This window comes from Bombina bombina, chromosome 3 (genome assembly GCF_027579735.1).
Source record: "Bombina bombina isolate aBomBom1 chromosome 3, aBomBom1.pri, whole genome shotgun sequence".
NCBI lineage: Eukaryota > Metazoa > Chordata > Amphibia > Anura > Bombinatoridae > Bombina > Bombina bombina.
This window is the reverse complement of record NC_069501.1, coordinates 564,432,588-564,457,755: the sequence shown is the minus strand read 5'-3', so window position 1 is coordinate 564,457,755 and position 25,168 is coordinate 564,432,588. Positions and strand designations below refer to the sequence as shown.

Genomic DNA, 25,168 nt, shown 5'->3' with positions numbered 1-25,168 from the left:
GCATGGACTTGAATGAGAAGATCCTTCCTCAATGGCAGTCTCCAAGGTGGCAGGGATGACATGTCCACCAGATCGGCATACCAAATCCTGCGAGGCCACGCAGGAGCAATGAGGATCACTAATACCTTCTCCTGTTTAATTCGAGCAATGACCCGAGGAAGAAGAGCAAACGGGGGAAAAAGATATGCTAGGCTGAAGGACCAAGGAACTGCTAGAGCATCTATCAGTCCCGCCTGAGGATCAATGGACTTGATCTGTATCTCGGGAGCTTGGCATTCTGACGAGATGCCATGAGATCTAACTCCGGCCAACCCCATTTGAGAATCAGGTTGGAGAATACTACCGGATGGAGTTCCCACTCTCCCGGATAAAAGGTCTGCCTGCTCAGAAAGTCCGCCTCCCAGTTGTTCACCCCTGGGATGTGGATCCCTGACAGATGGCAAGAATGGGCCTCCGCCCACCGGATTATCTTGGCTACCTCTGTCACCGCTAAGGAACTCCTCGTTCCTCCCTGATGATTGATGTAAGCCACTGTCGTTATGTTGTCCTTCTGGAATCTGATGAACTGGGCCGAAGCCAACTGAGGCCATGCCAGAAGAGCATTGAAGATTGCTCTCAGTTCCAGGATGTTTATAGGAAGACCAGACTCTGCAAAGTCCACACTCCCAGAGCCTTTAGAGGACCCCAGACAGCTCCCCACCCTAGAAGGCTGGCATCTGTTGTCACAATCACCCAGGATGGTCTGCGAAAGCATGTTCCCTGGGATAGATGATCCAGAGACAACAACCATTAAAGCGAATCCCTTGTCTCCTGCTCCAGGGTTATTCGAGGAGACAAGTCTGCATAATCTCCATTCCACAGCCTGAGCATGTTTAACTGCAGAGGTCTGAGGTGAAACCAAGCAAACGGGATGATGTCCATTGCCGCCACCATCAGTCCGATTACTTCCATGCACTGGGCCACTGACGGCCGAGGATTGGACTGAAGGGCTCGAAAGGTATCTAGAATCTTTGATTTCCTGACCTCTGTCAAAAATCCTCAGATATAGAATCGATTAAAGTTCCCAAGAAAGTCACCCTTGTTTTCGGGATTAAGGAACTTTTTTCCAGATTTACCTTCCACCCGTGAGTTCTCAGGAAGGATAATACAATGTCGGTATGGGACCTTGCTTGTTAACAAGATGGCGCCTGGATTAGAATATCGTCGAGATAAGGCGCCACCGCAATGCCCCGCGGTCTTAGAACCTCCAGCAGAGACCCCAGAACCTTTGTGAAAATTCTGGGTGCCCTGGCCAGCCCGAAAGGAAGAGCCACAAACTGAAAGTGTCTGTCTAGAAAGGCAAACCTTAGGAACTTGTGATGATCTCTGTGGATAGGAGCATGTAGATATGCATCCTTTAAGTTTACTGTCGTCATAAATTGACCCTCTGGATCAATGGAAGAATGGTACGAATAGTTTCCATCTTGAAAGATGGAACTCTGAGAAACTTGTTCAGACTCTTGAGGTCTAAGATAGGTCTGAAAGTTCCCTCCTTCTTGGGAACTACAAACAGATTTGAATAAAAACCTTGCCCGTGTTCCTGTACAGGAACGGGAATAATCACTCCCAGGGAGGAGAGGTCTCTTACACAATGTAAGAACATCTCTCTTGTTATCTGGTTTGCGGATAATCTTGAAAGAAGAAATCTTCCTCCAGGAGGAAAATTTTTGAACTCCAGTTTGTATCCCTGGGACACTATTTCTATAGCCCAGGGATCCTGAACGTCTCACACCCAAGCCTGAACGAAGAAAGAAAGTCTGCCCCCCACCAGATCCGGTCCCAGATCGGGGGCATGCCCTTCATGCTGTTTTGGAATCAGCAGCAGGCTTCTTGGACTGTTTAGTTATTCTAGTAGATATATAAACTTTGCACTGTGGGGGTAAAAACTATTGAGTCAAGTAAAGTAACCTCTAAACTTCAAAATTAGATACTTTTTTGGGGGAAGATAAGACTCTTAAGCGCTTTCGCTTAATTACCCAATAAGGAAAGATTTCTACTGACACAATATGATTCAGATAAAACAGAATTTATGTTTACCTGATAAATTACTTTCTCCAACGGTGTGTCCGGTCCACGGCGTCATCCTTACTTGTGGGATATTCTCTACCCCAACATGAAATGGCAAAGAGCCCAGCAAAGCTGGTCACATGATCCCTCCTAGGCTCCGCCTACCCCAGTCATTCGACCGACGTTAAGGAGGAATATTAGCATAGGAGAAACCATATGGTACCGTGGTGACTGTAGTTAAAGAAAATAAATTATCAGACCTGATTAAAAAAAAAAAAAAAAAACCAGGGCGGGCCGTGGACCGGACACACCGTTGGAGAAAGTAATTTATCAGGTAAACATAAATTCTGTTTTCTCCAACATAGGTGTGTCCGGTCCACGGCGTCATCCTTACTTGTGGGAACCAATACCAAAGCTTTAGGACACGGATGAAGGGAGGGAGCAAATCAGGTCACCTAAATGGAAGGCACCACGGCTTGCAAAACCTTTCTCCCAAAAATAGCCTCAGAAGAAGCAAAAGTATCAAACTTGTAAAATTTGGTAAAAGTGTGCAGTGAAGACCAAGTCGCTGCCCTACATATCTGATCAACAGAAGCCTCGTTCTTGAAGGCCCATGTGGAAGCCACAGCCCTAGTGGAATGAGCTGTGATTCTTTCGGGAGGCTGCCGTCCGGCAGTCTCGTAAGCCAATCTGATGATGCTTTTAATCCAAAAAGAGAGAGAGGTAGAAGTTGCTTTTTGACCTCTCCTTTTACCGGAATAAACAACAAACAAGGAAGATGTTTGTCTAAAATCCTTTGTAGCATCTAAATAGAATTTTAGAGCGCGAACAACATCCAAATTGTTCAACAAACGTTCCTTCTTTGAAACTGGTTTCGGACACAGAGAAGGTACGATAATCTCCTGGTTAATGTTTTTGTTAGAAACAACTTTTGGAAGAAAACCAGGTTTAGTACGTAAAACCACCTTATCTGCATGGAACACCAGATAAGGAGGAGAACACTGCAGAGCAGATAATTCTGAAACTCTTCTAGCAGAAGAAATTGCAACTAAAAACAAAACTTTCCAAGATAATAACTTAATATCAACGGAATGTAAGGGTTCAAACGGAACCCCCTGAAGAACTGAAAGAACTAAATTGAGACTCCAAGGAGGAGTCAAAGGTTTGTAAACAGGCTTAATTCTAACCAGAGCCTGAACAAAGGCTTGAACATCTGGCACAGCTGCCAGCTTTTTGTGAAGTAACACAGACAAGGCAGAAATCTGTCCCTTCAGGGAACTTGCAGATAATCCTTTTTCCAATCCTTCTTGAAGGAAGGATAGAATCTTAGGAATCTTAACCTTATCCCAAGGGAATCCTTTAGATTCACACCAACAGATATATTTTTTCCAAATTTTGTGGTAAATCTTTCTAGTTACAGGCTTTCTGGCCTGAACAAGAGTATCGATAACAGAATCTGAGAACCCTCGCTTCGATAAGATCAAGCGTTCAATCTCCAAGCAGTCAGCTGGAGTGAAACCAGGTTCGGATGTTCGAACGGACCCTGAACAAGAAGGTCTCGTCTCAAAGGTAGCTTCCAAGGTGGAGCCGATGACATATTCACCAGATCTGCATACCAAGTCCTGCGTGGCCACGCAGGAGCTATCAAGATCACCGACGCCCTCTCCTGATTGATCCTGGCTACCAGCCTGGGGATGAGAGGAAACGGCGGGAACACATAAGCTAGTTTGAAGGTCCAAGGTGCTACTAGTGCATCCACTAGAGCCGCCTTGGGATCCCTGGATCTGGACCCGTAGCAAGGAACATTGAAGTTCTGACGAGAGGCCATCAGATCCATGTCTGGAATGCCCCACAGCTGAGTGACTTGGGCAAAGATTTCCGGATGGAGTTCCCACTCCCCCGGATGCAATGTCTGACGACTCAGAAAATCCGCTTCCCAATTTTCCACTCCTGGGATGTGGATAGCGGACAGGTGGCAGGAGTGAGACTCCGCCCATAGAATGATTTTGGTCACTTCTTCCATCGCTAGGGAACTCCTTGTTCCCCCCTGATGGTTGATGTACGCAACAGTTGTCATGTTGTCTGATTGAAACCGTATGAACTTGGCCCTCGCTAGCTGAGGCCAAGCCTTGAGAGCATTGAATATCGCTCTCAGTTCCAGAATATTTATCGGTAGAAGAGATTCTTCCCGAGACCAAAGACCCTGAGCTTTCAGGGATCCCCAGACCGCGTCCCAGCCCATCAGACTGGCGTCGGTCGTGACAATGACCCACTCTGGTCTGCGGAATGTCATCCCTTGTGACAGGTTGTCCAGGGACAGCCACCAACGGAGTGAGTCTCTGGACCTCTGATTTACTTGTATCTTCGGAGACAAGTCTGTATAATCCCCATTCCACTGACTGAGCATGCACAGTTGTAATGGTCTTAGATGAATGCGCGCAAAAGGAACTATGTCCATTGCCGCTACCATCAACCCGATCACTTCCATGCACTGAGCTATGGAAGGAAGAGGAACGGAATGAAGTATCCGACAAGAGTCTAGAAGCTTTGTTTTTCTGGCCTCTGTCAGAAATATCCTCATTTCTAAGGAGTCTATTATTGTTCCCAAGAAGGGAACCCTTGTTGACGGAGATAGAGAACTCTTTTCCACGTTCACTTTCCATCCGTGAGATCTGAGAAAGGCCAGGACTATGTCCGTGTGAGCCTTTGCTTGAGGAAGGGACGACGCTTGAATCAGAATGTCGTCCAAGTAAGGTACTACAGCAATGCCCCTTGGTCTTAGCACAGCTAGAAGGGACCCTAGTACCTTTGTGAAAATCCTTGGAGCAGTGGCTAATCCGAAAGGAAGCGCCACGAACTGGTAATGCTTGTCCAGGAATGCGAACCTTAGGAACCGATGATGTTCCTTGTGGATAGGAATATGTAGATACGCATCCTTTAAATCCACCGTGGTCATGAATTGACCTTCCTGGATGGAAGGAAGAATAGTTCGAATGGTTTCCATCTTGAACGATGGAACCTTGAGAAACTTGTTTAAGATCTTGAGATCTAAGATTGGTCTGAACGTTCCCTCTTTTTTGGTAACTATGAACAGATTGGAGTAGAACCCCATCCCTTGTTCTCTTAATGGAACAGGATGAATCACTCCCATTTTTAACAGGTCTTCTACACAATGTAAGAATGCCTGTCTTTTTATGTGGTCTGAAGACAACTGAGACCTGTGGAACCTCCCCCTTGGGGGAAGCCCCTTGAATTCCAGAAGATAACCTTGGGAGACTATTTCTAGTGCCCAAGGATCCAGAACATCTCTTGCCCAAGCCTGAGCGAAGAGAGAGAGTCTGCCCCCCACCAGATCCGGTCCCGGATCGGGGGCCAACATTTCATGCTGTCTTGGTGGCAGTGGCAGGTTTCTTGGCCTGTTTTCCCTTGTTCCAGCCTTGCATTGGTCTCCAAGCTGGCTTGGCTTGAGAAGTATTACCCTCTTGCTTAGAGGACGTAGCACTTTGGGCTGGTCCGTTTCTACGAAAGGGACGAAAAACATAATTTATGCTTACCTGATAAATTCCTTTCTTCTGTTGTGTGATCAGTCCACGGGTCATCATTACTTCTGGGATATAACTCCTCCCCAACAGGAAATGCAAGAGGATTCACCCAGCAGAGCTGCATATAGCTCCTCCCCTCTACGTCAGTCCCAGTCATTCGACCAAGAATCAACGAGAAAGGAGTAACCAAGGGTGAAGTGGTGACTGGAGTATAATTTAAAAGATATTTAGCTGCCTTAAAAAAGGGCGGGCCGTGGACTGATCACACAACAGAAGAAAGGAATTTATCAGGTAAGCATAAATTATGTTTTCTTCTGTTATGTGTGATCAGTCCACGGGTCATCATTACTTCTGGGATACCAATACCAAAGCAAAAGTACACGGATGACGGGAGGGATAGGCAGGCTCATTATACAGAAGGAACCACTGCCTGAAGAACCTTTCTCCCAAAAATAGCCTCCGAAGAAGCAAAAGTGTCAAATTTGTAAAATTTGGAAAAAGTATGAAGCGAAGACCAAGTTGCAGCCTTGCAAATCTGTTCAACAGAGGCCTCATTCTTAAAGGCCCAAGTGGAAGCCACAGCTCTAGTGGAGTGAGCTGTAATTCTTTCAGGAGGCTGCTGTCCAGCAGTCTCATAGGCTAAACGTATTATGCTACGAAGCCAAAAAGAGAGAGAGGTAGCAGAAGCTTTTTGACCTCTCCTCTGTCCAGAATAAACGACAAACAGGGAAGAAGTTTGGCGAAAATCTTTAGTTGCCTGCAAGTAGAACTTGAGGGCACGAACTACATCCAGATTGTGTAGAAGACGTTCCTTCTTTGAAGAAGGATTTGGACACAAGGATGGAACAACGATCTCTTGATTGATATTCCTGTTAGTGACTACCTTAGGTAAGAACCCAGGTTTAGTACGCAGAACTACCTTGTCTGAGTGAAAAATCAGATAAGGAGAATCACAATGTAAGGCTGATAACTCAGAGACTCTTCGAGCCGAGGCAATAGCCATTAAAAACAGAACTTTCCAAGATAACAATTTTATATCAATGGAATGAAGGGGTTCAAACGGAACACCCTGTAAAACGTTAAGAACTAAGTTTAAACTCCATGGCGGAGCAACAGCTTTAAACACAGGCTTGATCCTAGCTAAAGCCTGACAAAAAGCCTGGACGTCTGGATTTTCTGACAGACGCCTGTGTAACAAGATGGACAGAGCTGAAATCTGTCCCTTTAATGAACTAGCTGATAAACCCTTTTCTAAACCTTCTTGTAGAAAGGACAATATCCTAGGGATCCTAACCTTACTCCAGGAGTAACCTTTGGATTCGCACCAGTATAGGTATTTACGCCATATTTTATGGTAAATCCTTCTGGTAACAGGCTTCCTAGCCTGTATCAGGGTATCAATAACCGACTCAGAAAAACCACGTTTTGATAAAATCAAGCGTTCAATTTCCAAGCAGTCAGCTTCAGAGAAGTTAGATTTTGATGTTTGAATGGACCCTGTATCAGAAGGTCCTGTCTTAGAGGTAGAGACCAAGGCGGACAGGATGACATGTCCACTAGATCTGCATACCAAGTCCTGCGTGGCCATGCAGGCGCTATTAGAATCACTGATGCTCTCTCCTGTTTGATTTTGGCAATCAATCGAGGAAGCAGCGGGAAGGGTGGAAACACATAAGCCATCCCGAAGTTCCAAGGTGCTGTCAAAGCATCTATCAGAACCGCTCCCGGATCCCTGGATCTGGACCCGTAGTGAGGAAGTTTGGCGTTCTGGCGAGACGCCATGAGATCTATCTCTGGTTTGCCCCAACGTCGAAGTATTTGGGCAAAGACCTCCGGATGAAGTTCCCACTCCCCCGGATGAAAAGTCTGGCGACTCAAGAAATCCGCCTCCCAGTTCTCCACTCCCGGGATGTGGATTGCTGACAGGTGGCAAGAGTGAGACTCTGCCCAGCGAATTACCTTTGATACTTCCATCATTGCTAGGGAGCTTCTTGTCCCTCCCTGATGGTTGATGTAAGCTACAGTCGTGATGTTGTCCGACTGAAACCTGATGAACCCCCGAGTTGTTAATTGGGGCCAAGCCAGAAGGGCATTGAGAACTGCTCTCAATTCCAGAATGTTTATTGGAAGGAGACTCTCCTCCTGGTTCCATAGTCCCTGAGCCTTCAGAGAATTCCAGACAGCGCCCCAACCTAGTAGGCTGGCGTCTGTTGTTACAATTGTCCAGTCTGGCCTGCTGAATGGCATCCCCCTGGACAGGTGTGGCCGATAAAGCCACCATAGAAGAGAATTTCTGGTCTCTTGATTCAGATTCAGAGTAGGGGACAAATCTGAGTAATCCCCATTCCACTGACTTAGCATGCACAATTGCAGCGGTCTGAGGTGTAGGCGTGCAAAAGGTACTATGTCCATTGCCGCTACCATTAAGCCGATCACCTCCATGCATTGAGCTACTGACGGGTGTTGAATGGAATGAAGGACACGGCATGCATTTTGAAGCTTTGTTAACCTGTCTTCTGTCAGGTAAATCTTCATTTCTACAGAATCTATAAGAGTCCCCAAGAATGGAACTCTTGTGAGAGGAAAAAGAGAACTCTTCTTTTCGTTCACTTTCCATCCATGCGACCTTAGAAATGCCAGAACTAACTCTGTATGAGACTTGGCAGTTTGAAAGCTTGAAGCTTGTATTAGAATGTCGTCTAGGTACGGAGCTACCGAAATCCCGCGCGGTCTTAGTACCGCCAGAAGGGCACCCAGAACCTTTGTGAAGATTCTTGGAGCCGTAGCCAATCCGAATGGAAGAGCTACAAACTGGTAGTGCCTGTCTAGGAAGGCAAACCTTAGATACCGGTGATGATCTTTGTGAATCGGTATGTGAAGGTAAGCATCTTTTAAATCCACTGTGGTCATGTACTGACCCTTTTGGATCATGGGTAAGATTGTCCGAATAGTTTCCATTTTGAACGATGGAACTCTTAGGAATTTGTTTAGAATCTTTAAATCTAAGATTGGCCTGAAAGTTCCCTCTTTTTTGGGAACCACAAACAGGTTTGAGTAGAACCCTTGTCCTTGTTCCGACCGCGGAACCGGATGGATCACTCCCATTAATAACAGATCTTGTACACAGCGTAGAAACGCTTCTTTCTTTATCTGGTTTGTTGACAACCTTGACAGATGAAATCTCCCTCTTGGGGGAGATAATTTGAAGTCTAGAAGGTATCCCTGAGATATGATCTCTAGCGCCCAGGGATCCTGAACATCTCTTGCCCAGGCCTGGGCGAAGAGAGAAAGTCTGCCCCCCACTAGATCCGGTCCCGGATCGTGGGGCTCTCGGTTCATGCTGTCTTTGGGGCAGCAGCAGGTTTCCTGGCCTGCTTGCCCTTGTTCCAGGACTGGTTAGGCTTCCAGCCTTGCCTGTAACGAGCAACAGCTCCCTCCTGTTTTGGTGCAGTGGAGGTTGATGCTGCTCCTGTTTTGAAATTCCGAAAGGGACGAAAATTAGACTGTCTAGCCTTAGCTTTGGCTTTGTCTTGAGGTAGGGCGTGGCCCTTACCTCCTGTAATGTCAGCGATAATTTCTTTCAAACCGGGCCCAAATAAAGACTGCCCCTTGAAAGGTATATTAAGTAATTTGGACTTAGAAGTAACATCAGCTGACCAGGATTTTAGCCACAGCGCCCTACGTGCTTGGATGGCGAATCCTGAGTTCTTAGCCGTAAGTTTGGTTAAATGTACTACGGCCTCCGAAATGAATGAATTAGCTAGTTTAAGGACTCTAAGCCTGTCCATAATGTCGTCTAGCGTAGATGAACTAAGGTTCTCTTCCAGAGACTCAATCCAAAATGCTGCCGCAGCCGTAATCGGCGCGATACATGCAAGGGGTTGCAATATAAAACCTTGTTGAACAAACATTTTCTTAAGGTAACCCTCTAATTTTTTATCCATTGGATCTGAAAAAGCACAGCTATCCTCCACCGGGATAGTGGTACGCTTAGCTAAAGTAGAAACTGCTCCCTCCACCTTAGGGACCGTTTGCCATAAGTCCCGAGTGGTGGCGTCTATTGGAAACATCTTTCTAAATATTGGAGGGGGTGAGAACGGCACACCGGGTCTATCCCACTCCTTAGTAACAATTTCAGTTAGTCTCTTAGGTATAGGAAAAACGTCAGTACTCGCCGGTACCGCAAAGTATTTATCCAACCTACACAGTTTCTCTGGTATTGCAACGGTGTTACAATCATTGAGAGCTGCTAAAACCTCCCCTAGTAATACACGGAGGTTCTCCAATTTAAATTTAAAATTTGAAATATCTGAATCCAATCTGTTTGGATCAGAACCGTCACCCACAGAATGAAGCTCTCCGTCCTCATGCTCTGCAAGCTGTGACGCAGTATCAGACATGGCCCTAGTATTGTCAGCGCACTCTGTTCTCACCCCAGAGTGATCACGCTTGCCTCTTAGTTCTGGTAATTTAGACAAAACTTCAGTCATAACAGTAGCCATATCTTGTAATGTTATCTGTAATGGCCGCCCAGATGTACTAGGCGCCATAATATCACGCACCTCCCGGGCGGGAGATGCAGGTACTGCCGCGTGAGGCGAGTTAGTCGGCATAACTCTCCCCTCGCTGTTTGGTGAAATTTGTTCAAATTGTACAGATTGACTTTTATTTAAAGTAGCATCAATACAGTTAGTACATAAATTTCTATTGGGCTCCACCTTGGCATTGGAACAAATGACACAGATATCTTCCTCTGAGTCAGACATGTTTAACACACTAGCAATAAACTTGCAACTTGGTTATAATCTCTTTTAGCAAAAACGTACTGTGCCTCAAAGAGGTACTAAACGATTAAATGACAGTTGAAATAATGAACTGAAAAACAGTTATAGCATCAAACTTTAAAACAACACAACTTTTAGCAAAGGTTTGTTCCCATTAGCAACATAACAATAATTAAATTTGACATAAAAATTACAGAGCAACGTTTTTATTCACAGTCAATATAAAATTCTCACAGCTCTGCTGAGAGAATCTACCTCCCTCTAAAGAAGTTTGAAGACCCCTGAGATCTATCGGAGATGAACCGGATCATGCAGGAAATATAAGAGTAACTGACTGGAAATTTTTGATGCGTAGCAAAGAGCGCCAAAAACGGCCCCTCCCCCTCACACACAGCAGTGAAGAGAAACGAAACTGTCACAATTAAAACCAAACAACTGCCAAGTGGAAAATAATGCCCAAATATTTATTCACTCAGTACCTCAGAAATGTAAACGATTCTACATTCCAGCAAAAACGTTTAACATGATAAATACTTATTAAAAGGATTAGTGACTTTTAACAGAGTAGTTCCGGTGAAATACCATCCCCAGAATACTGAAGTGTATACATACATGTCATTATAACGGTATGGCAGGATTTTCTCATCAATTCCATTCAGAAAATAAAAACTGCTACATACCTCAATGCAGATTCATCTGCCCGCTGTCCCCTGATCTGAAGCTTTTACCTCCCTCAGATGGCCGAGAACAGCAATATGATCTTAACTACTCCGGTTAAAATCATAGTAAAAAACTCTGGTAGATTCTTCCTCAAACTCTGCCAGAGAAGTAATAACACGCTCCGGTGCTATTGTAAAATAACAAACTTTTGATTGAAGTCATAAAAACTAAGTATAATCACCATAGTCCTCTCACACATCCTATCTAGTCGTTGGGTGCAAGAGAATGACTGGGACTGACGTAGAGGGGAGGAGCTATATGCAGCTCTGCTGGGTGAATCCTCTTGCATTTCCTGTTGGGGAGGAGTTATATCCCAGAAGTAATGATGACCCGTGGACTGATCACACATAACAGAAGAAATTAGGTTTATTTTTTGCCTTGAAAGGCCGATCCTGAGGAAGGGCGTGGCCCTTACCCCCAGTGATATCAGAGATAATCTCTTTCAAGTCACGGCCAAACAGCGTTTTCCCCTTGAAAGGAATGTTAAGTAGCTTGTTCTTAGAAGACGCATCAGCCGACCAAGATTTCAACCAAAGCGCTCTGCGCGCCACAATAGCAAACCCAGAATTCTTAGCCGCTAACCTAGCCAATTGCAAAGTGGCGTCTAGGGTAAAAGAATTAGCCAATTTGAGAGCGTTGATTCTGTCCATAATCTCCTCATAAGGAGGAGAATCACTATCGACCGCCTTTATCAGCTCATCGAACCAGAAACATGCGGCTGTAGCGACAGGGACAACGCATGAAATTGGTTGTAGAAGGTAACCCTGCTGAACAAACATCTTTTTAAGCAAACCTTCTAATTTTTTATCCATAGGATCTTTGAAAGCACAACTATCCTCTATGGGTATAGTGGTGCGTTTGTTTAAGGTGGAAACCGCTCCCTCGACCTTGGGGACTGTCTGCCATAAGTCCTTTCTGGGGTCGATCATAGGAAACAATTTTTTAAATATGGGGGGAGGGACGAAAGGAATACCGGGCCTTTCCCATTCTTTATTAACAATGTCCGCCACCCGCTTGGGTATAGGAAAAGCTTCTGGGAGCGCCGGCACCTCTAGGAACTTGTCCATTTTACATAGTTTCTCTGGGATGACCAACTTGTCACAATCATCCAGAGTGGATAATACCTCCTTAAGCAGAATGCGGAGATGTTCCAACTTAAATTTAAATGTAATCACAGGTTCAGCTTGTTGAGAAATGTTCCCTGAATCAGTAATTTCTCCCTCAGACAAAACCTCCCTGGCCCCATCAGACTGGGTTAGGGGCCCTTCAGAAACATTATTATTAGCGTCGTCATGCTCTTCAGTATCTAAAACAGAGCAGTCGCGCTTACGCTGATAAGTGTTCATTTTGGCTAAAATGTTTTTGACAGAATTGTCCATTACAGCCGTTAATTGTTGCATAGTAAGGAGTATTGGCGCGCTAGATGTACTAGGGGCCTCCTGAGTGGGCAAGACTCGTGTAGACGAAGGAGGGAATGATGCAGTACCATGCTTACTCCCCTCACTTGAGGAATCATCTTGGGCATCATTGTCATTGTCACATAAATCACATTTATTTAAATGAATAGGAATTCTGGCTTCCCCACATTCAGAACACAGTCTATCTGGTAGTTCAGACATGTTAAACAGGCATAAACTTGATAACAAAGTACAAAAAACGTTTTAAAATAAAACCGTTACTGTCACTTTAAATTTTAAACTGAACACACTTTATTACTGCAATTGCGAAAAAACATGAAGGAATTGTTCAAAATTCACCAAATTTTCACCACAGTGTCTTAAAGCCTTAAAAGTATTGCACACCAAATTTGGAAGCTTTAACCCTTAAAATAACGGAACCGGAGCCGTTTTGAACTTTAACCCCTTTACAGTCCCTGGTATCTGCTTTGCTGAGACCCAACCAAGCCCAAAGGGGAATACGATACCAAATGACGCCTTCAGAAAGTCTTTTTTAAGTATCAGAGCTCCTCTCACATGCGACTGCATGCCATGCCTCTCAAAAACAAGTGCGCAACACCGGCGCGAAAATGAGGCTCTGCTTATGCTTTGGGAAAGCCCCTAAAGAATAAGGTGTCTAAAACAGTGCCTGCCGATATTATTATATCAAAATACCCAAATAAAATGATTCCTCAAGGCTAAATATGTGTTAATAATGAATCGATTTAGCCCAGAAAAAGTCTACAGTCTTAATAAGCCCATGTGAAGCCCTTATTTACGATCGTAATAAACATGGCTTACCGGATCCCATAGGGAAAATGACAGCTTCCAGCATTACATCGTCTTGTTAGAATGTGTCATACCTCAAGCAGCAAGAGACTGCTCACTGTTCCCCCAACTGAAGTTAATTGCTCTCAACAGTCCTGTGTGGAACAGCCATGGATTTTAGTGACGGTTGCTAAAATCATTTTCCTCATACAAACAGAAATCTTCATCTCCTTTCTGTTTCTGAGTAAATAGTACATACCAGCACTATTTCAAAATAACAAACTCTTGATTGAATAATAAAAACTACAGTTAAACACTAAAAAACTCTAAGCCATCTCCGTGGAGATGTTGCCTGTACAACGGCAAAGAGAATGACTGGGGTAGGCGGAGCCTAGGAGGGATCATGTGACCAGCTTTGCTGGGCTCTTTGCCATTTCCTGTTGGGGAAGAGAATATCCCACAAGTAAGGATGACGCCGTGGACCGGACACACCTATGTTGGAGAAATATGAATAATTTATTTTATATATATATATATATATATATATATATATATATATATATATATATATATATATATATTTAAAAATCTTAATTTGTACAGTGCTAATAGCAGATTTCTTAAAATACAGAAAATGTACAGGTGTAAGTGGTTGGCCAACCTCTAAATTAATGTAAACATTAGTGATATTGATCCCTTAAAACAATGGTATTCGTCTTAAAACAATGGTATTCACCATAGAAATTTTCGTAGTTTTTCTGGGTACAATTATCTAGTCCCAGAATTTGTTATATAATTTGCTTTTAGGTAATATATATGATTTTAAGGCGTAGACTGCAGTATCCAAAAAAATACTCAGGGTAAAGGTTTGGGATTAAAAATGCACTAGATATAATAACGTTTAGTACCGAGTCTTCAAAGCAAATAATTTTAAAAGCAAATAATTTAGTAACAATTTAGTAACAAGTTGGAAAGTGAAACATATGTAGGTATTACATGTATAAAGTCTTAATGTGACGATCACCAGAATATTTGATAGTTCTGAGTGTTTTTTAGCAGCACAGTTTGTTGGTTGAGTCCCAAGAAAGTGTAGTGCTAAGAATGGGACTTTTCTTTCTGACCTTATTACGTATCTGCTTTCCGATGGTATTTGCTGGTATAACCTACTTTTATCAGATCTTGATGCGTAGAAAACAAAACCTCTGTGAATCTTTGCCGGGTGTTCTGCTAAGGTATCCGAAAAAGGTTTCCGATCTCAGGATTAGAGTCCTTCTAGATCCTCTTTATCCGTTCTCCGGTAATGTGGTCGTGGGGTGCTTCTCTGGTGCCGCTGCTTCAGCGGTTTGTTTTTGAATATCCCGCCTTTTTTGATAGGCTGTTGGTTGCAGATCTGACAATGAATTGTCGGTAGTTCGCTGTAATAAGCTGTGATCTCTTCTGTTGGTCCTCTTTCCTACGGACTTGTGGTATGGCGTATACAGTGTATACAATTAAGGCAGCTGAAGATTTGAAGATGGATTGTCGGTGATTCGTGGTGACAAGCGGCAATCTCCTCTGCTGGTCCTCTCTCCTACGGACTTGTGGTATGGCGTATACAGTGTATACTATTAAGGATAGGCAATGCGTTTCGGCTGAGTGCTTCAGCCTTTATCAAGCATAAAAAACACTCAGAACTATCAAATATTCTGGTGATCGTCACATTAAGACTTTATACATGTAATACCTACATATGTTTCACTTTCCAACTTGTTACAAAATTGTTACTAAATTGTTACTAAATTTGCTTTGAAAATTATTTGCTTTGAAGACTCGGTACTAAACGTTATTATATATTAAACTTTAAATCCCAAACCTTTACCCTGAGTATTTTTTTGGATACTACAGTCTACGCCTTAAAAATCATATATATTACCTAAAAGGAAATTATATAACAAATTCTGGGACTAGATAGCTGTATCCAGAAAAACTACGAAAATTTCTACAGTGAATACCATTGTTTTAAGATGAATACCATTGTTTTAAGGGATCAATATCACTAATGTTTACATTAATTTAGAGGTTGGCCAACCACTTACACCTGTACATTTTCTGTATTTTAAGAAATCTGCTATTAGCACTGTACAAATTAAGATTTTTAACATGTTTTATATATAATAAAATATTCATATTTTTCTTGGACTGTTTACCCTTGTTCCAAGGCTGGTTCGGTCTCGAAGTAGGCTTAGATTGGGAATAGTTTCCTTCTTGTTTAGAGGAGGAAGAGAAAGAATTTCCCTTGAAATTACGAAAGGAGCAAAAATTACTTTGCCGACCTTTTTGTTTATTTCTCTTATCCTGAGGAAGGAGATGACCCTTACCTCCCGTGATGTCAGATATAATTTCCTTCAGGCCAGGTCCAAACAAGGTCTTTCCTTTGTAAGGAATAGCTAGAAGTTTAGACTTGGATGACACGTCCGCAGACCAAGGTTTTAACCATAAAGCTCTGCGATCTAGGATAGAAAACCCTGAACTTTTAGCTGCTAATTTAGTAATTTGCAGAGAAGCATCCATAATAAAAGCATTGGCTAACTTCAAAGCTTTAATCCTATCTTGGATCTCTTCCAAAGAAGTCTCAGACTTAAAAGACTCAGACAGAGCATCAAACCAGTAAGCTGCCGCACTAGTGACAGTAGCAATGCACGCAGCCGGCTGCAACAGCAGACCCTGGTGAACATAAATCTTTTTAAGAAGGCCCTCCAACTTCTTGTCCATGGGGTCTTTAAAAGGCACAACTATCCTCAATAGGAATAGTAGTTTGCTTGGCTAAAGTAGAGATAGCCCCTTCTACCTTAGGAACAGATTGCCAAGCTTCCTTGACAGCGTCAGCTGTAGGAAACATTTTTCTGAAAATAGGAGACAGAGAGAATTGAATATCTGGTCTCTCCCATTCCTTAGAAACAATCTCCGAAGCTCGCTTAGGAACTGGAAAAACATCTGAGAAAGTAGGAACTTCAAAATATCTGTCCAATTTACTCGCCTTCACAGGAGCGACTACTACTGTGGAATCACAGTCGTCTAAGGTAATCAACACCTCCCTGAGTAACAGACGAAGGTGTTCTAGTGTGGATCAGGCTCGCCAGAAACACGGGGCATCAAGCTCCATACGGAGCTTGATAAAACATAATTTATGCTTACCTGATAAATTTATTTCTCTTGTAGTGTATCCAGTCCACGGATCATCCATTACTTATGGGATATTAACTCCTCCCCAACAGGAAGTGCAAGAGGATTCACCCAGCAGAGCTGCTATATAGCTCCTCCCCTAACTGCCATTACCAGTCATTCGACCGAAAACATGCAGAGAAAGGAAAACCATAGGGTGCAGTGGTGACTGTAGTTTAATGGAAAAATTACCTGCCTTAAAGTGACAGGGCGGGCCGTGGACTGGATACACTACAAGAGAAATAAATTTATCAGGTAAGCATAAATTATGTTTTCTCTTGTTAAGTGTATCCAGTCCACGGATCATCCATTACTTATGGGATACCAATACCAAAGCTAAAGTACACGGATGACGGGAGGGACAGGCAGGCTCTTTATACGGAAGGAACCACTGCCTGAAGAACCTTTCTCCCAAAAACAGCCTCCGAAGAAGCAAAAGTGTCAAATTTGTAAAATTTGGAAAAAGTATGAAGCGAAGACCAAGTTGCAGCCTTGCAAATCTGTTCAACAGAAGCCTCATTCTTAAAGGCCCAAGTGGAAGCCACAGCTCTAGTAGAATGTGCTGTAATTCTTTCAGGAGGCTGCTGTCCAGCAGTCTCATAGGCTAACCGTATTATGCTACGAAGCCAAAAGGAGAGAGAGGTAGCCGAAGCTTTTTGACCTCTCCTCTGACCAGAATAAACGACAAACAGGGAAGACGTTTGTCGAAAATCCTTAGTTGCCTGTAGATAAAATTTCAGGGCACGGACTACATCTAGATTGTGTAGCAGACGTTCCTTTTTCGAAGAAGGATTAGGACACAAAGATGGAACCACAATCTCTTGATTGATATTCCTGTTAGTGACCACCTTAGGTAGGAACCCAGGTTTAGTACGCAGAACTACCTTGTCTGAATGAAAAATCAGATAAGGAGAATCACAATGTAAGGCAGATAACTCAGAGACTCTTCGAGCCGAGGAAATCGCCATTAAAAACAGAACTTTCCAAGATAACAACTTGATATCAATGGAATGAAGGGGTTCAAACGGAACCCCCTGTAAAACATTAAGAACTAAGTTCAAACTCCATGGTGGAGCAACAGTTTTAAACACAGGCTTGATCCTAGCTAAAGCCTGACAAAAAGCTTGAACGTCCGGAACTTCTGACAGACGTTTGTGTAAAAGAATGGACAGAGCTGAAATCTGTCCCTTTAAGGAACTAGCGGATAAACCCTTTTCTAAACCTTCTTGTAGAAAAGACAATATCCTCAGAATCCTAACCTTACTCCATGAGTAACTCTTGGATTCGCACCAATATAAGTATTTGCGCCATATCTTATGGTAAATCTTTCTGGTAACAGGCTTCCTAGCCTGTATTAAGGTATCAATAACTGACTCAGAAAAACCACGTTTTGATAAAATCAAGCGTTCAATTTCCAAGCAGTCAGCTTCAGAGAAATTAGATTTTGATGTTTGAAGGGACCCTGGATCAGAAGGTCCTGTTTCAGAAGTAGCGACCAAGGTGGACAGGATGACATGTCCACTAGATCTGCATACCAAGTCCTGCGTGGCCATGCAGGCGCTATTAGAATCACTGATGCTCTCTCCTGTTTGATTCTGGCAATCAATCGAGGAAGCATCGGGAAGGGTGGAAACACATAAGCCATCCCGAAGGTCCAAGGTGCTGTCAAAGCATCTATCAGAACCGCTCCCGGATCCCTGGATCTGGACCCGTAACAAGGAAGCTTGGCGTTCTGTCGAGACGCCATGAGATCTATCTCTGGTTTGCCCCAACGTCGAAGTATTTGGGCAAAGACCTCCGGATGAAGTTCCCACTCCCCCGGATGAAAAGTCTGACGACTTAAGAAATCCGCCTCCCAGTTCTCCACTCCCGGGATGTGGATTGCTGACAGGTGGCAAGAGTGAGACTCTGCCCAGCGAATTATCTTTGATACTTCCATCATTGCTAGGGAGCTTCTTGTCCCTCCCTGATGGTTGATGTAAGCTACAGTCGTGATGTTGTCCGACTGAAACCTGATGAACCCCCGAGTTGTTAACTGGGGCCAAGCCAGAAGGGCATTGAGAACTGCTCTCAATTCCAGAATGTTTATTGGTAGGAGACTCTCCTCCTGATTCCATTGTCCCTGAGCCTTCAGAGAATTCCAGACAGCGCCCCAACCTAGTAGGCTGGCGTCTGTTGTTACAATTGTCCAGTCCGGCCTGCTGAATGGCATCCCCCTGGACAGATGTGGCCGAGAAAGCCACCATAGAAGAGAATTTCTGGTCTCTTGATCCAGATTCAGAGTAGGGGACAAGTCTGAGTAATCCCCATTCCACTGACTTAGCATGCACAATTGCAGCGGTCTGAGATGTAGGCGTGCAAAGGGTACTATGTCCATTGCTGCTACCATTAAGCCGATCACCTCCATGCATTGAGCTACTGACGGGTGTTGAATGGAATGAAGGACACGGCATGCATTTTGAAGCTTTGTTAACCTGTCTTCTGTCAGGTAAATCTTCATTTCTACAGAATCTATAAGAGTCCCCAAGAAGGGAACTCTTGTGAGTGGAAAGAGAGAACTCTTCTTTTCGTTCACCTTCCATCCATGCGACCTTAGAAATGCCAGTACTAACTCTGTATGAGACTTGGCAGTTTGAAAGCTTGAAGCTTGTATCAGAATGTCGTCTAGGTACGGAGCTACCGCAATTCCTCGCGGTCTTAGTACCGCCAGAAGAGCACCCAGAACCTTTGTGAAGATTCTCGGAGCCGTAGCCAATCCGAATGGAAGAGCTACAAACTGGTAATGCCTGTCTAGAAAGGCAAACCTTAGATACCGGTAATGATCTTTGTGAATCGGTATGTGAAGGTAAGCATCCTTTAAATCCACTGTGGTCATGTACTGACCCTTTTGGATCATGGGTAAAATTGTCCGAATAGTCTCCATTTTGAACGATGGAACTCTTAGGAATTTGTTTAGGATCTTTAAATCCAGGATTGGCCTGAAAGTTCCCTCTTTTTTGGGAACCACAAACAGATTTGAGTAAAACCCTTGTCCCTGTTCCGACCGTGGAACTGGATGGATTACTCCCATTAATAAAAGCTCTTGTACGCAGCGTAGAAACGCCTCTTTCTTTATTTGGTTTGTTGACAACCTTGACAGATGAAATCTCTCTCTTGGGGGAGAGTATTTGAAGTCCAGAAGGTATCCCTGAGATATTATCTCTAGCGCCCAGGGATCCTGGACATCTCTTGCCCAAGCCTGGGCGAAGAGAGAAAGTCTGCCCCCCACTAGATCCGTTCCCGGATCGGGGGCCCTCAATTCATGCTGTTTTAGGGGCACCAGCAGGTTTCCTGGCCTGCTTGCCCTTGTTCCAGGACTGGTTAGGTCTCCAGCCTTGTCTGTAGCGATCAACAGATCCTTCTTGTTTTGGAGCAGAGGAAGTTGATGCTGCTCCTGCTTTGAAATTCCGAAAGGAACGAAAATTAGATTGTCTAGCCTTAGGTTTGGCTCTGTCTTGAGGCAGGGCATGGCCTTTACCTCCTGTAATGTCAGCGATAATTTTTTTCAATCCGGGCCCGAATAAGGTCTGCCCTTTGAAAGGTATATTAAGAAATTTAGACTTAGAAGTAACGTCAGCTGACCAGGATTTTAGCCACAGTGCTCTGCGCGCCTGAAAGGCGAATCCGGAATTCTTAGCCGTAAGCTTAGTTAAATGTACTACGGCATCTGAAATAAATGAGTTAGCTAACTTAAGAGCTTTAAGCCTGTGTGTAATCTCATCTAATGGAGCTGATTCAAGTGTCCCTTCCAGAGACTCAAACCAAAATGCTGCTGCAGCCGTGACAGGCGCAATGCATGCAAGGGGTTGCAATATAAAACCTTGTTGAACAAACATTTTCTTAAGGTAACCCTCTAACTTTTTATCCATTGGATCTGAAAAGGCACAGCTATCCTCCACCGGGATAGTGGTACGCTTAGCTAAAGTAGAAACTGCTCCCTCCACCTTAGGGATCGTTTGCCATAAGTCCCGTGTGGTGGTGTCTATTGGAAACATCTTTCTAAATATCAGAGGGGGTGAGAACGGCACACCGGGTCTATCCCACTCCTTAGTAACAATTTCAGTAAGTCTCTTAGGTATAGGAAAAACGTCAGTACTCGGCGGTACCGCAAAATATTTATCCAACCTACACATTTTTTCTGGTATTGCAACTGTGTTACAATCATTCAGAGCCGCTAACACCTCCCCTAGTAATACACGGAGGTTTTCCAGCTTAAATTTAAAATTTGAAATATCTGAATCCAATCTGTTTGGATCAGAACCGTCAGCTGCAGAATGAAGCTCTCCGTCCTCATGTTCTGCAAGTTGTGACGCAGTATCTGACATGGCCCTAACATTATCAGCGCACTCTGTTCTCACCCCAGAGTGATCACGCTTACCTCTTAGTTCTGGTAATTTAGCCAAAACTTCAGTCATAACAGTAGCCATATCCTGTAATGTGATTTGTAATGGCCGCCCAGATGTACTCGGCGCCACAATATCACGCACCCCCCGAGCGGGAGATGCAGGTACTGACACGTGAGGCGAGTTAGTCGGCATAACTCTCCCCTCGTTGTTTGGTGAAATGTGTTCAATTTGTACAGATTGACTTTTATTTAAAGTAGCATCAATACAGTTAGTACATAAATTTCTATTGGGCTCCACTTTGGCATTAGCACATATAGCACAGATGTCTTCCTCTGAATCAGACATGTTTAACACACTAGCAAATAAACTAGCAACTTGGAAATACTTTTCAAGTAATTTACTATAATATGAAAACGTACTGTGCCTATAAGAAGCACAGAAAGAGTTATGACAGTTGAAAGTTAATAAACTGAAAGGTTATAGCATCAAATCTTTGTAAAAAACACAATTTTAGCAAAGGCTTGTTCCCATTAGCGAAGGATAACTAACCCTGATAGCAGAAAAAAAAGTTACAGAAATAAACGTTTTTTATCACAGTCAACTACAATCTCACAGCTCTGCTGTGAATGATTACCTCCCTCAAAACAAGTTTTGAAGACCCCTGAGTTCTGTAGAGATGAACCGGATCATGCAGGAAATACAATGAGCTTCTGACTGAATTTTTTGACCTCCCCCTCACACACAACAGTGAGAGAGATCAGTAAACTGTCATAAATTAAATAAAACAACTGCCAAGTGGAAAAAATAATGCCCAAAACATTTTATTCACCCAGTACCTCAGAAAATGAAACCATTTTACATGCCAGCAAAAAACGTTTAACATAAATTAAGTGTTATTAAAGAGCCTGTTGCCAGTCCCTGCAAATTAGGCTAAAGTCTTATGCACACAGTATAATTCCAGTTAAGTGCCATTCCCCAGAATACTGAAGTGTAAAATATACATACATGACAGCCTGATACCAGTTGCTGCTACTGCATTTAAGGCTGAGTTTACATTATATCGGTATGGCAGAATTTTCTCATCAATTCCATTGTCAGAAAATAATAAGCTGCTACATACCTCTTTGCAGATTAATCTGCCCGCTGTCCCCTGATCTGAAGTTTACCTCTCCTCAGATGGCCGAGAAACAGCAATATGATCTTAACTACGCCGGCTAAAATCATAGTAAAAACTCAGGTAGATTCTTCTTCAAATTCTACCAGAGAAGGAATAACACACTCCGGTGCTATTATAAAATAACAAACTTTTGATTGAAGGTATAAAACTAAATATAATCACCATAGTCCTCTCACACATCCTATCTAGTCGTTGGGTGCAAGAGAATGACTGGGAATGGCAGTTAGGGGAGGAGCTATATAGCAGCTCTGCTGGGTGAATCCTCTTGCACTTCCTGTTGGGGAGGAGTTAATATCCCATAAGTAATGGATGATCCGTGGACTGGATACACTTAACAAGAGAAATATTCCCCATTGCATCAGAAATTGTGGAAGACATAACCGCAGCTAAGTCCTTTAAAGTAACTCTAGCAGGTGCTAGAGCAGAAGTGCAGGGCACTGCTGGTAGGGGCGTTATTTTTGGGACGCTTGGGGAGAAAGTTGCGGCATAAATTGACCCTCATCAAAAGACTCTTGGACAACATCTGCCTGAGAGGAGATTGGCTCAGTAAAAATGTTATCCCTAAAATTTACAGTCCTTTCAATACATGTAGGACAGAAGGGGATTGGTGGTTCCACATTTGCATCCAGACACAAAGCACATGTAACGTACTGCACACCCTCTTGGTCCATCTTTCATCACAAACTGTCAAAGATTCCGCACAAAAAATGATAAATATAAATAAAAATATATTTATGAAAAAAAAACCTCTCTTTAAATGCAAAAGGTTTTGCTATTTTTGTGTAACATGTCAGATTTGTCTGGTAATACAAAAAGACAGAAAAAGAAAAAATTAAATGCACCTCTGCACCCTGCTGAGGTACTCCTACCATGCAAATTGACACCGGATCCTTTGTAACGATCCGTTTCACACAGTCAGCTTCAGAACCGGACTTCCTTGCATCCGTGCTATGAGCGCATTAAAGTATACTACATGTCGCTCAAGCACCGACAAACAACTAGCCCAGCTGAGTGACGCACTAAACTCTTCTGAAAAAACGCGCTCAGTGAAGAGGCGCGCAAACACAGGAAATCCCGCCCATCGTGGGCATACCCAATGCCTAAAGTCTCTCCCTCTGGGGGAAAAAATACAGTGAAACCACCGGAGCCCTCCATAAAAATAAATTAAACATCATAACTCCAGCCCCAGTGCCCTGTCACTGCCCAAAAGAAAACTTTCAGCCTGAAAGTCTGAAAACTGTCCCAACATAAGCAGGTTTCCCCATTAACCCCTTATGCTCCATAGTGCTAATGATAAAAGTACTGAGACTCCTTAGATCCCAAACAAAAAGGTAGAACTTACCTTAAACACTGCCTGGCAGTAGGGCAGGTCCCAAGCTTGAGAGGTCCTCTCCCTCCCATTGGCCTAAGAAAGAAACAAATGCTGTGTCAGTGAGAACCTCAGACTGAAGGATATAGGGCAGCAGAAATATGGGAGGCACAGTGAGAATTATGTCCCACAAGTTCCCATTGCTCTAAAGCCACCAAGGCTCTACTACAGAGACTGATATGGACCAAGGCTACACCCTAGAACAAAAGTAGTACTCACTGGGACTACTTTAAAAATAATAAACTGTTGATTGAAGAATCTAAACTAACACCTCACTTTACCTCTTCCTATCACTAACGCAGGCAAAGAGAATGACTGGAGTGGGAGGGAAGGGAGGAGCTATTTAACAGCTCTGCTGTGCTGCTCTTTGCCTCCAACTGCTGACCAGGAGGTGATATCCCACAAGTATGGATGATGATCCGTGGACTCATCGTGTCTTTAAAAAGAAAACACGACATGGACCATGTGTGTAGAGCCACCAATCTCTAAGCTAGCTACCAGTAGTGTATTCTCTTCTGAGCCTTATCCATTTCATTCATTTGATACAAAAAGTAAAATCAGAAAGTTGTTTAAAATGCACTGATCCATCAATGTTTAATTTTGCCTTTTATGTCCCTTTAAAGATTTTATTTTTTAACAAAGACTAATGTGTCATTGGTTGTATTTTCATTTGTGCCTTTTTTTCATTTTTTTTTGTTATTTAAACTTTTTTACTTTTTCCCATTAATCACATGGAACAGAGAAGCACAAAATAAAAAAGCAGCTTCATATTATACCTTTATAAAGTTCATTTTAAGATTATCAATTTCCACCCCCACCCTAGAAAATACTTACAAATCCTCCTTTCCTGAGACACGAGTCACCGGGAGAAGAGCTTAGGACATACTCAACCATACTGACTCCTAAACCGCCACTCTCAGAGCGCGGGGACAGCACAGAGTTCACTTCACTGCTGTTTACATGGAATCCCTGTCCTGGCCGTCTCTGGACCATGATGGGCTGAGACACTGAATGGTCTAGGAGATGAGAATGCGAGATGGAGAAATAAACACTTGTAAGCACTATTAGTCTGCTTTGTTCTGTTCAACAGTAGTTAATCATTTTAACACATCTTACATTTTCAAACAATACCATTTACGTACCTGATGCACCCCATGTGCTCTCTCTCCACTGGTCCCCCAGGAATATGCCCTTTGGTCCATCCTTGTTTGAGTCATCCGTCTCCCAAAATTTTTTACCCGGTAAAAGTTGCTGTGTAAAAAAATGTTTTGGGTTTTTTAAACACATTTTTAGAATAGCAACAGTAACCAACATAGGTTATAAGAACTCAAATATCTTCATTCAAAAATATGTGAAAATCCACACAGATTTGTAATCTGCAACATGGAAATAGAGCTGCGTAAATACCTGGTCATTAAAGTGAATGTAAAGTTGAATGAGAAAGTGCACTTTCATTCATTAAACTTTACATTGCAGCGTTTTTGTTTTTTAAAACACTCTTCTTTAGGAAACCCAGATCGGCGATCCTCCGCCTGCAGCTCCTCTGTATTTAGCACAGCAATGACAAAACCGGCTTCCTCCAATCATGGCATGCACCCCCTGAAGCGTCCAGCTCGTGAGGCTACACAACGATTGGAGGAATGCCGGTTTTGTCATCGATATGCTAAATATAGCAGGAGAAGCGGAGGATCGCCGGTCTGCGTTTCCTAAAGAAAAAGGTAAGTATAAAAAAAAAAAAAA

General features: G+C 43.3%; 1 protein-coding gene across 8 annotated transcripts in view; it reads right to left on the bottom strand.

The window, feature by feature from the left end:
• Positions 1-25,168, bottom strand: part of PUM1 (pumilio RNA binding family member 1) — a 604,766-nt gene that overhangs the window by 429,815 nt on the left and 149,783 nt on the right. For all 8 annotated transcript variants that reach the window (XM_053707107.1, XM_053707108.1, XM_053707106.1 and 5 more), the window contains exons 4-5: positions 24,571-24,679; positions 24,263-24,444 (exon numbers count right to left, since the gene is read on the bottom strand). In XM_053707107.1, the coding sequence (XP_053563082.1) occupies positions 24,263-24,444; positions 24,571-24,679 (291 nt within the window). The remainder of the gene's footprint in view (positions 1-24,262; positions 24,445-24,570; positions 24,680-25,168) is intronic.